The sequence below is a fragment of the Carassius gibelio genome, chromosome B7, assembly GCF_023724105.1.
Source record: "Carassius gibelio isolate Cgi1373 ecotype wild population from Czech Republic chromosome B7, carGib1.2-hapl.c, whole genome shotgun sequence".
NCBI classification, from domain to species: Eukaryota; Metazoa; Chordata; class Actinopteri; order Cypriniformes; family Cyprinidae; genus Carassius; species Carassius gibelio.
In genome coordinates, this window is record NC_068402.1 from 38,249,480 (window position 1) to 38,262,091 (window position 12,612).

The following is a 12,612-nucleotide window of genomic DNA, read 5'->3' on the forward strand; positions in this document are numbered from 1 at the left end:
AGGAGACTGATATTGTCTGTGTGACTGAGTGGCGAAAAAGAAAAGAAAAAGACATGTGCGCTGCCAAGACATAACACGTATTACATTTTTCCAGAATCCAGTTCTGGTGGGCCCCAAGCAGGCTCTGATAGTAGATCAGAAGTAGACTCTCTCTGAGGACGGAGGCCATCGAGGTGGTTCCTCCTCGGGTTGCGGAGTCTGGGTCCTACAGCCGGAACTTCACTGTTCGGAGGAAGGATGCACTGTAATGAATTGCTGTAAAAATTACAGCATTATTTTACAGCCGCGGACTGTTTTTTAATAATACAGCATATTGCTGTAAACTGCAATGCATTCTGGGGTCACGTGTAGGTCTGACTCAAATTTACAGAATTTTGCTGTAAATTTCAAATCTTCAGAGCTGCATCGTTAGGTCTTCAACGGTCGAGGAGATTAACGTTAAAGGCAAGAGGAGTGATTCACAACTGTGGTAAGTGACTTCAGTTTTTCATATTTCTTGTTTGGTAGTTTATAGTATATGAATGCATCTACATTCGCGGATTATATTGGTAACCCCAGATTCAAGCATCATCCGTCCGCGGGGCGCGAGGCAGAATTGCGCGGGGTTTCAGTAGCGCGGTCGCGGTAGGATTTCACACATCCCCCGGCGCTATAGCAGCCATGGACAGAAAATCTCTGGAATCCTTCGTTATGAATGACATGTTTCAGTGCTTATAGTTTATATTCACGGTTACTTCGTGTTTATCAGCACACTTCGTCGTGATTATTTTATGATGTAAAACAACTTTGCACAGGCAGTCATCTGTTAACACGGGCGCCGAAATAAAACGCGTTTCTAAAGCCTCGCGGTCAGTCAGGCCCGCTCACGGAGGGTGTGTGTCATATAAATTCTCAGTGGTGCTTTTCCAAGAGGTTAACGTAACCAGTGAGATGTAGATTTTTTTGAGCATTTGCTAACTTCAGGTAACGTTAATGTGAAAACTTTAACAAATCTGTTTTATATAAAGTCTGCTTTGTATAGTTAGCCTAATTTATTACCTTAGGGTGACCAAATACCTTTTCCTTGAAATTATTAAATATGCTATTTATTGATATGTGTCTATATTTATGTCGCCAGGCAAATCTTGTGTCTATTTTGGCACAGGGTGCACAAAGGCACCTTATCAGTGCGGTGACACTTGAACAAATGGACTGATCATGCGCGACACTGACCAATAAACAAACGAGTTGTTTTATTGCGTCTATGACTTGAATCTTATCATCAGTTGTAGTGATGGGAAGTTCGGATCATTTTACCGAATCGGACTTTTGAGTCTCGTTCAGCAAAATGAACAAATCTTTTTTCGAGTCATTTCAAATGAACGAACAACCCGAAGGTTCAGGAAGAAAAAAACAAAGTGCTTGCAGTCTGTTTCACATTAGGAGGCATTTTGCTGCATAATCGATCCACCACAAACCATATGCAACTATGGAAGCTCAACTTCCATTAAATGGACTGAAAACGCTCAAGTAACGTTATAGGTCTCAAAACGCTTGCTCTGCGCCAGTGGATACACACCATAGACAGTAAAAGAAATATGTGCATGTCACAGACTGTCTGGGCATGCACTTCCGCGTTTCAGAGATCCGCCTTTTACTTTCCGTCAACATTACATTAATTAACGTTTAGAAAATTGATTTTTGACATTTGTGAATCAATTAAGAATCGTCTGCTTATGCATTGCGATACATTAAGAATCAAATTTTTATCCCACCCCTACTAAATATAGTATATAATGTAAATGTAAAAATCTGAAAAAAAAAAAAAATAATAATAATAAATAAAATTGTATAGGTATTAATTACTATTGTGATATTGATTGTTTTAGGAGACACTTTGACAAGTGGGCACTGGATGCTGAGTATTGAAGGTGAGGTGGTGTGTGAGGGCACTCAGCCCAGTTTCCTGTCCGGCCTTGCCACTCTGTTTGCTGCTTATTACTAGTTTAATCTTGAGTATCAGGAGGAAGCAGTGTGTACCTTGGAGTTCATTCAAAGGTAATGGTTGAATTCTAACAACTTCAGAACCAGCATTTTATAGATAAGTTATATCAGAACATTCCTTTTAATAATGTTATGTTATAAGTGTTTTTTCTGTTGAGGCCTTTAAAACAATGTGTCTTGACTCGATAAGAGAATATATTTGTCTCCCTATTTAACACCAGCAAGCTATTGAGTTAAATATGTTTTTTTTTTTTTTTATTAGTGGACATCTCCAACTTTCTTGGAGGTCCTAAAACCGATCTTAATTACATATTGTCTGTTTCATGACCCTTTAGGTGCTTTGCGGGCATAAATCCAGAGAGAGGATCCAAAGCCAAGGGAAAAGTGCCATTGAAATAAAAACAGGACAAGTGATACAGAAGAAAATGTGTGGCAGTCAACCCACATGTTGCCACTCTTCTGTGCAAATTCCAATGGAATTTCTGAAATGTAAGGATACACACACACCAAGATTGCGTCTTCCTTTTATTGTTCTCTATCTGCCTTTGACTGTACCTCTCATCCCTCTGTCTCTCTCTGACTGTACCTCTCATCCCTGTATCTGTCACTAACTGTATCTGTCCTCCCCCTATTTGTTTCTGAAAGTATTATTATGTTTTGTAATATATCTAATGTATTGTCCTCTTTGCTCTTTTCAATATTTCTAGTCACACTTTGAATCCTGGGATGGAACTTCATCTGGAGCATAATTGTTATTTGGTTGATTTTTATCTGTTTGATGGAAAGTTTGTATGACTTCTGCAAGTCCGCGGCTCCTTCCGGTCAGTCATGCAGCACTTTTTTTTGTATGACTTGTTTGGCCATATTGGTCTATTCTTTAATGATGAAAGCTATCTGAAAATGTCTTTGTGGTTTTTAAAGGATTAGTTCACCCAAAAATGAAAATTAAGTCAATAATTACTTATGTCGTTCCACACCCGTAAGATCTTCGTTCATCTTCACAACACACATTAAGATGTGGCTCAGTGAAGCCTGCATTTCTAGCAAGATCATTTCTTTTTTCAATGCCCAGAAAGCCTCTAAAACATTTAAAACAATTCATGTGACTACATTGTTCAACCTAAATATTATAAAGCGACGAGAATACTTTTTTTGCCAAACCCCCCCACCCCCCAAAACAACAAATTTATTCAACCATATCTAGTGATGGGCGGTCTCAAAACAGTGCTTCATGAAGCTTAGAAGCTTTACAAATCTTTTGTTTCAAATCATTTACTCAGAACGTGTATCAAACTGCAAAAGTCACATGAACCATTGAAATTTCAAAACACTTATGACGTAACAAAGCCTCATTTACTGAAATCATGTGACTTTGGCAGTTTGATATGCTCTGATTTGAACTGAAAGATTAATAAAGCTTCGAAGCTTCATGAAGCAGTGTCATCCATCACGAGATATTGTTGAATAGTCATTATTTTGTTTTTTGGCACACAAAATGTAGGCATCACTGGGCCATCAGGTTTTATAAAAAATATATTAATGTGTGTTGTGAAGATGAACAAAGGTCTTAAGGGTGTGGAATGACATGAGGGTGAGAAATGACAGAATTTTCACTTTTGGGTGAACTGTTTTAATATGACCATGTTGGTCATGTTTCGGTTACAACGCAGTTTGAATATTTCTTTGTGTCTAGGTCCATGATGGCCAATATGTTCCAAGTAATAAAAAATAAATCATGCCAAAATTTCATATCCATTTAAAAAAAAAAAAATGAAATAATTTAAAAATAAATAAAAATGATTTCAAAATAATATACTTTTTATGTCATTTTTTAATGTAAATTTGAAAGTGATATATAACATTTTGACCAGTTTTTTTTTAGATTTTAAAAATGTTATTTTTTGTATTTTTTTGGTGAATTAAGTTATGCATTATATAACACTTTATGCAGTTAAAGTTAAGTCAGCAATAGGGAAAATATATTGTATGCTATCATTTTACATAATTTAAATATAGCAAATACACATATGCTTTTTTCAAAGAATTGCTTTGCACAGTAAACTACTTGAATGTGTGCATTTGCTATTTAAATAATAGTTAAATTTCATATACAATGTATTAAAAATGCAGTATATAATATATTTTTTGTAAAAATGCAGTATACAAAATATAAAAAAATTACTGTAAATTTTACAGTAAAATACTGGCAGCAGGGTTGCCAGCCAGTTACTGTAAATTTTACAGTAGTCTTACTGTAATTTAATTTACAGAATTTTACTGTAATTGAGAATACAGTAAAAATCTGTAAATTAAATTACAGTACGACTACTGTAAAATTTACAGTAACTGGCTGGCAACCCTGCTGCCAGTATTTTACTGCAAAATTTACAGTAATTTTTTAACAGTGTGTGGTGTTGTGTCCTTTTTTAGATCTGCACTTTTTGAACAGCTCAGTCAGGGGACTGAAGTTCAGCACAGTTACACAGGCCAAGTCAGAGGACTGGTGTGTCACAATCTATCAAAAAGATGCTCTTATCTTCATCCTTCTTCATCTGAAGTTCCTGAGAGCAGATAATGGTTCAGCATTGAGGTGTCTTTCTCGTCACATGAAAGATATTGGATTAAGACTTAATGCCAAGAAAAGTGTGCTTTCTCCAGTACAGAGAACCACTTATCTGAGCGTGGTGTAGGATGGTATATGTGTTCGGTATGTAGACATGCGCAGTACGTGTTGATTTTAAAGGCAAGCATGAACAAACACAACAATGGCAGAGTACATGGTACTGATGTTGCTGCTCAACACTTCTTCAGCAAAGAGTGGATTTACTTCACCAATATTACAACCAACAGATGCATCATATACAACATATAATCTTCATTTCCCCACAGGTACTGTCGACTAACAAGGAGACAGTACCAACTACTGGCCTGTCATATGAAATACAGCATTTTTGGCCTTTTTTGCCGATATCTGAAATGCAAATCGCTTTGAAAATGTTGTCGAGTATAAGTGAAAACATTTAAAAACGCAATGAAAAAAAAAGTTTCTGTATCTGACTACATTGTTGTTGTGTAAGGATAGCCTGACAGTCATTTGTAAATGGTTTGTAACAATTTTTGCAAAAAGGCACAGTATGTAAAAGGAAAATCACTTAAAGGAAAAAAGAGGATATGGCATCAGAAATGTGTGAAAATTCACAGCCATCAGTATCTGGCTTCAGAGATGACCTCACTGTTCACTATTGAGTTCTCACACTCTGTAGTCACGTGTTTCAAAATCTTAAAAAATAAACACCTAGGCAACATTTGAAGCTCCTGAATAGACATAAGAATATTGCTGATTAGAAAATTGTTAAAACAACATTTTTGTTTATTTATTTATTTAGAAGTCATCTTGTGTGTTTCGAGAGCTGGTTGATGGTTGAGTTATTGAAGTAGATGTGTTGTGTTTACAGTGTGTTTGCTTTTAATGTCAATGTTATACTGTATCAGTTTATTTCAGTGCACTTTTGAAATAGCAGAGTTGAGTTTCAGAGGTCACTTTATAAGTTAGAATCAATAAACTCCTAACTGATATACACTATATTTTATAGAAACTTATTTTCTTCATCAGTATAGTGTGGGTGAAATGCAGCTGAATGGTCAGTTGGTGAGATCAGAGGAAGTTAACACCTACAGGGTGAGATGATGGTGTTAAAAAGAAGAGCTTTAATTACAGAGTGAAGAGAAAGACTGTCAGAAACAGAAAATGGCTGATAAGCGTCACATGTGTCTGCTGGGACGGATCATTCTCTGTGCACTTCTCACAGGTAAAGACATCTGTTTATGATCTACAATATAAAATATGTGTGTGATGTGTTAATTACTCTGACATAGTGTCTGGAGTTTGAATATGCATAATTCTATTTTGATGAAATTCATTAAGTCATTAAGCAGTTATCTCAGGGTCATGAGTAAATACTGTTTTATTATTTAATGCACGTTATGAATTGTGCATATACTGGTGTCACACTCAGAAGTCTCTTACAAAGCTATGTTTAAGTTAAAAGTATTATAAAGTGAACTCTGCTGTATTCCAGAAAACAGGTTATGTGACATGTCTGGGTTAGATTATGAATACATATACAGATAATTCAATGTTTGGATCCAAAAACTGAAATATCTTATATATATATATATATATATATATATATATATATATAATATGTATGTGTATATATATATATAATATGTATGTATGTAGCCATAGCAACCCATTCTCTGCACATTACTGGCTCTGGATCAGGTTTTGTTCTGGGATGAGTTTACTTTAGATCAGGGTGTCAAACTCAGTTCCTGGACGGCCGGAGCACTGCAGAGTTTTGTTTCAACACTCATACTGTACCATGTAGTTTTCAAATAAGCATAAAGGACTTGATTAGTTGGATCAGGTGTGTTTAATTAGGGTTGAACCTAAACTCTGCAGGGCTCCGGCCCTCCAGGAACTGAGTTTGACCTCCCTGCTTTAGATGTATTCAGCACATGTGTCTCCTGTTAATGAGGGCCCAGGTCATTTGACCGATGTTGCACATTATATATCTTTATAAAGTTATATAAACTTATAAAGTGTAATAACAAAGCAATGATTGATTTTAGTCTATTTTTACTCTATTTTGAAAATTTCTGTAATTTATATAATACTAATAAATAAAACAAAAAAAGTTTCATTCAGAAACGAACACTGACAGTTGGAAGGGAGTGATTACGGATGTCAGGCTCATGCCCAAGCTGTAAAACTGACGTCATCAGAGAGGGCCCGTATTTTTAGAGGAGAGGAGCGTTCTCAGATTTGGATTCAAGATTACAAAGGCCAACAATTTTTTTTTTTTTTGGAGTGACTTAAGGATGAATTGTTCACAACAAAAATAGCAATATCTGGGAACCGAAATAAATACAGTCAATTTTGATTTCATTCGGACTTTACAAGCCAATTTATAGTCAACGCAAGTATGCCGTGAATGCAAGATCATGCATGCACCTTCAGTGCAGCCTTAACATGCATCGCTTTCATTGACTCCCATGTTATTACATGCATCATTGTGTCATGTCACAACGGACAATGCACATTGCTACCCAAGTACGCATCATGTTGTTGTTACATTGTGTTAGTGTTCAGGGGACAGGCTTTACAAAGGTAGACTTTCAACCAAGACTGTATGTAGCCAGTTTGCAGCCACTGTTTGTGGCCAATGTTTGTACATACTACTCTATCATCCTAAAACAACACAAAAAAAAAAAAAAAACTCAAGGGCTGACAGGAAACATTATAGTCAAGTATGAATGGATACATACTATATGCCAATACTTACCACTGAGAACAAGGCAACCAGCGCACCTTTACTTCAGCCTTATCCTGCAGAAACACACACACACACACACACTTAATTATATTTGTGTAGTTACTGTTACCATTTCAAAAAACCATACTGACAGTAATGACATTCATGCTTGGCCATATGCACTGGTCGGTGACGTGAGCTAAACATCTGTAGGTAGGCTATAAATTAATATTGTACAATGAGGAGGGTATCAGAGACATGAATAAGAAATATGGTTCTACATCTCACCTCTGTCATTCTTTTGTCAACAATCATGTCGTATTGCCACACTTTTTGCCTACTGCATTTTCGGCATCCTGAGACGACAAAGGCAAAAATGTTTTGTTGACAAACAAATGGTAATCAATAAATAGAAGTACTGCATTTGATCTAAGGCCTTGTGTATTTATATGAACCCATAACTTATACTAAGCAGGGTTTCACAGAATATGGAATCAACATTAATCACGGAACTTGTGCTGGGTTAAAACAGGTTACAGTGCCAGCACCATCAATGTGCAGTGTGTCTGGGAACCCAGGTCCAATTCTTATAATGTGTGTGTATGCGTGTTCTTTTTCACAGATATGCGAAAGGCAGATGTTGATCACACTGGCCATTGTAAAATGTTTAAACAATATAGCACAAGTAAGAGAGAGGTTGGTTGGATAACCACACAGTTGTGGTACGGCAATAGCAAAGAGGCAAGAGTTTGATAAATCTATCTTCGCACTAATGGAACATTGGTGTAGGTCAATTCAATGCAAAATGCAGAGTGATATATAACACCAGCGCAAAAATCAGTGAGGAAATCCAAAGACATCTTTATTCAAATAGCACGACTGAACATTTCTCGACCAATCAGAATATAACAGATAATTTGACTTGACCTAACTGTTGTATCAAAATTATCTAAATCAAACAGAACCAATTCATCTGATGACAACAGTATTTGCCTAATTACAAAAATATAAATAAATAAATTATAAATTGGCCAATAAGAAAATTCACTTCACCTTTACAGCATGGCATTGCTTACTGTAATGTCATCAAACACCAATTGCAATTTTCTAGCAGTGCCAATAAAGCTCTGTTCACTAGTATTACATCAGAAAGTACATAGTGTTTATGCAAACTGTAATGAATTCTGCATAAGAGATTGCCTGCAAGAAAGTTTACTTTACCCTTTTTTATTTTTTGGGGGTTTGGCTTGGCAGTCATCAGCTGAATTTGCTGAGGCTGGGGCTGGTCCTGTATCTGGGGCTGATGGTGGACCGGAGACTCTGGGGGTTGGGACTCTGTTGTGGAGGTCCCAAATTAACATTAACCTAACTAAACTTAAATGTAATGAATTCTACATAAATATAGAGAATGGCTGCAAAGAAAATTCACCTTACCTTGTTTTCTTTTGCGGGGCTTTGGTAGGATAGGTTTATGCTGAGGATGAGGCTGGGGTTGAGTATGGACTTCAGCCTTAATCTGGAGCTGCTGAGCTTCAGGGTGAGTCTGGGGATGGGGTGGAGAGGGTAAAAAGTAGAGGTTGAGGATGACACCATCATCAATCTGTTGAGCTTTAGTGTGGATATGCTGGTCAGGCTGGGTCTGGATCTGCTGGTCAGGCTGGGTCTGGATCTGCTGGTCAGGCTGGGTCTGGATCTGCTGGTCAGGCTGAGTCTGGATCTGCTGGTCAGGCTGGGTCTGGATCTGCTGAGTCTGGACCTGCTGGTCAGGCTGGGTCTGGATCTGCTGGTCAGGCTGAGTCTGGATCTGCTGGTCAGGCTGAGTCTGGACCTGATGGTCAGGCTGAGTCTGGACCTGCTGGTCAGGCTGGGTCTGGATCTGCTGGTCAGGCTGAATCTGGATCTGCTGGTCAGGCTGGGTCTGGATCTGCTGGTCGGGCTGGGTCTGGATCTGCTGGTCAGGCTGGGTCTGGATCTGCTGGTCGGGCTGGGTCTGGATCTGCTGGTCGGGCTGGGTCTGGATCTGCTGGTCAGGCTGGGTCTCGATCTGCTGGTCGGGCTGGGTCTGGATCTGCTGGTCAGGCTGGGTCTGGATCTGCTGGTCAGGCTGGGTCTGGATCTGCTGGTCGGGCTGGGTCTGGATCTGCTGGTCGGGCTGAATCTGGATCTGCTGGTCAGGCTGGGTCTGGATCTGCTGGTCAGGCTGGGTCTGGATCTGCTGGTCGGGCTGGGTCTGGATCTGCTGGTCGGGCTGGGTCTGGATCTGCTGGTCGGGCTGAATCTGGATCTTCTGGTAGGGCTGGGTCTGGATCTGCTGGTTGGGCTGGGTCTGGATCTGCTGGTCAGGCTGGGTCTGGATCTGCTGGTCGGGCTGGGTCTGGATCTGCTGGTCAGGCTGGGTCTCGATCTGCTGGTCAGGATGGGTTTGGGTTTGGATCTGATGGTCAGACTGAGTCTGTGGCTGAGACATCTGCGGTCCTGTTAAGGAGGTAACAAGTTGACATTCATTTTAATCTGTATACAGATTTCAAAATATAATTAAAATAGTAATGAGTTCTGCATAACCCTAACCTTGCTTTATAAGTAAATACTCATAAGCCTTCTTCATGGCATCAACAAAAGGTCGTGTGCCCTCAGTTAGTGGCATTCCAGCACATATATCCACGATCAACAAATTTTTTTTTTTTTTCTGCCCATAAATAAAATAAATAAAATCGGCATATAGCCCAAAGCAGCAAGTTTCTGCACCTGAAATGAACAAAAGTACTTAGAAAATTCACATTGCATTAATATCAAAACACAATTCACAATACACAATTCACATCAACATCACTTTTTGTCGAGGTGACATCACATTTGTATTAAATTATTATTCACAAAGTGTCACTCAATGACTGGTAACTGGTAATTAGGGACCCGAGTTTCTAAATACTTAGAGGAGCAGTTCGCAAGTGTTAATGTGATCTGATGACATTCATAAGCGGACCCACTTCCCTGTCATAGAAAAAAAAGTGTAGATTAAAGAGTGAAACAAAATGGTTGTAAGCTGATAAACCATCAACATGCTGGCAATGAGCTCTGAAGTGACTGTTAAAATAAAAGTTGCATTGCAAAATAAACAGAGCAATATCTGATTTAGAACAAGATTTGGATGTGGCCCTAATCAGAATTGACAATCAGATGCTCTTGTTGTGCAAGGATCATAGTTGCTAAAGGGGCTTTTCTCTATTGTTGCAGTTTGGCAACCGAAGGGTTGCAGGTTCGAGTCCAGCTCCGCCTGGCTCCATCGAAGTGTAACCCAAAAAAATTGAACCCCAAACTGCTCCCAGTGTGCAGGTTGGCGGTGTATTAGTGTGTGGGTGATGCTCGGAGGAGTGGAAAAAACGCTATAAAAATGCAGTCCATTTAACATTTTACCAGGTTGTGAGTGGGAACAGAAATTTAATCAGAAACTGGATAAGATTTTGTCAACATTGATGCCAATGTCTTTCTCTTTTCGAATGCTCTGTTAAGTGGAAAGTGGAAAGTAACCCGCGACCTTTGGGTTACGAGTCCGACTCTCTAACCATTAGGCCACGACTTAAGAAAGGTAGTCCTAGGCCTTGGCCATCATACAACTGGCTGGAGTACCATCACCGTACCGTGGTGACCTGAGTTCAAGTCCTGACCAGTGGTCATTTCCAGATCGCACCCCAATTCTCTCTCCCACTCACTTCCTGTCACTCTCAACTATCCTATCTGATTAAAGACAAAAAAGGCAGAAAAAATTTTGAAAAAAAAAAAAGATATTTCTACACAGCCTCTCAGTGTCAAGACAGAGGTATTATCTCTAGTTTTGGATGTTCCTTAATAGAGTTATAAATGGTCCTTAGCAGTGCAATTTTACTAGAAATTAAATCGTTGAAATAAAAACAAAAAAATAAGTAGGCTGACATTGGAGCAAACCATTTATTTACAAGAAAACTTTTGGTCACCACTATCAGAAAGCTCACCAGCTGCATAGGATAGACAGTGAGTGTGTTTACATGGACCCTCTTAATGCGAATATAGTGAGATTTTGACAATATTGCGATTAAGCTTTACCTCATGTAAACGCAATACTTCGATCTAAATAATGTGAGTAAGCTCATAATCGCAGCAAGAATAATTGCATTAACAAAGGTGGCGTATGCCGATTTTATTCACAATATACCGGCATGTAAACACCTTAATCACAGTATTGCCGCTTTGACCAAAGTGCGCATGCGTGCGTGATGTACATGAATGACGCGACTCGCACCTGTTAATTATACGCATATCAGAAACAATGGTGGGGAAGTGTTTTGCATTAGATGTAAAATAAATTAAAACAGCGGATAGTAATGTATTGGTGCGCTGATAAGCAAATTGAGGGAACATGAGTGATTCTGGACGCAGTTTACATCCATCCAAATGTCATCACGTTAATGGTATGTGTGGCAGCTTTAGGTAAGTCGAGGTCTGTGGGATGCACGCATAAACATGTCAGTGAAAGGAAACTTTTATAAAATTGTATGTTCAGTCACAACATGACAGCATCTTTGACCAACCTTAAAGGAAAACTCCTGTGTAAATCAACCCATATCCATGTTCCTCGAAATCAGTGAGTGCTGTTATTATAGGTAGAGGAACAAGAAAATTTGATACAACAAAAACCGAATAGCAAAATGGCAGCTAACGCTAAGTAATGAGGCCAAGGAAAGTATCAATTTTTCTATGCTCTTTTCAGTTAAAGTCAGCTGCCACTTCGCAAGTTCGAATTTACACTGGATTGTTCAGAAGTAAGAAAAGATAATGTTGATAGCTGACAGTAGGATAGTATTGATGTTAATGTGCTTTGAGATTCATATTGACAACTATCCAATACATGAAGCATAAGTATTTTAACTTACTGCAACTTGGGCAGAAGAAACCACTCTTGCTGCATTACGTTTTTTCCAGACCCCCTGCCCCCACTCATTATCCAGCCTGTCTTTGAGGGCCTCCATCTTATTAAAATTGCTGAGGCTTGCGTAGCAGGCACTGCAGCACTTCCTACTGGCCTGGTTCTTGACATGGCAAGCAGGGCAAGGCCTGAATTTTGGCTTTGTCATTCTGAAATGTACAATACACACACACACACACACACACACACACACACACATTATTACGATATTTAAATACATAGCACATTTTTAAGGCAAACAGATTGCCATACAAATAAAACCACAACACACATACAGAAATTGCCTAAAGGCACATTCAGTGTCAAAATTTAATTCATTTAGACCATCCCAACTGTGAATGGGCTCTCCAT

General features: G+C 38.7%; 3 protein-coding genes across 3 annotated transcripts in view; 2 read left to right on the forward strand and 1 right to left on the reverse strand.

Moving 5' to 3' along the window:
• Positions 1-12,612, forward strand: part of LOC127961543 (mucin-5AC-like) — a 609,977-nt gene that overhangs the window by 99,578 nt on the left and 497,787 nt on the right. The window lies entirely within an intron of this gene.
• The window catches only part of LOC127961550 (uncharacterized), a 301,565-nt gene that overhangs the window by 46,648 nt on the left and 242,305 nt on the right, over positions 1-12,612 (reverse strand). The window lies entirely within an intron of this gene.
• The window catches only part of LOC127961551 (uncharacterized), a 256,120-nt gene continuing 249,167 nt past the window's right edge, over positions 5,660-12,612 (forward strand). Inside the window, exon 1 of the mRNA XM_052560735.1 lies at positions 5,660-5,792. Within this exon, the coding sequence (XP_052416695.1) occupies positions 5,732-5,792 (61 nt within the window). The 5' untranslated portion in view covers positions 5,660-5,731. The remainder of the gene's footprint in view (positions 5,793-12,612) is intronic.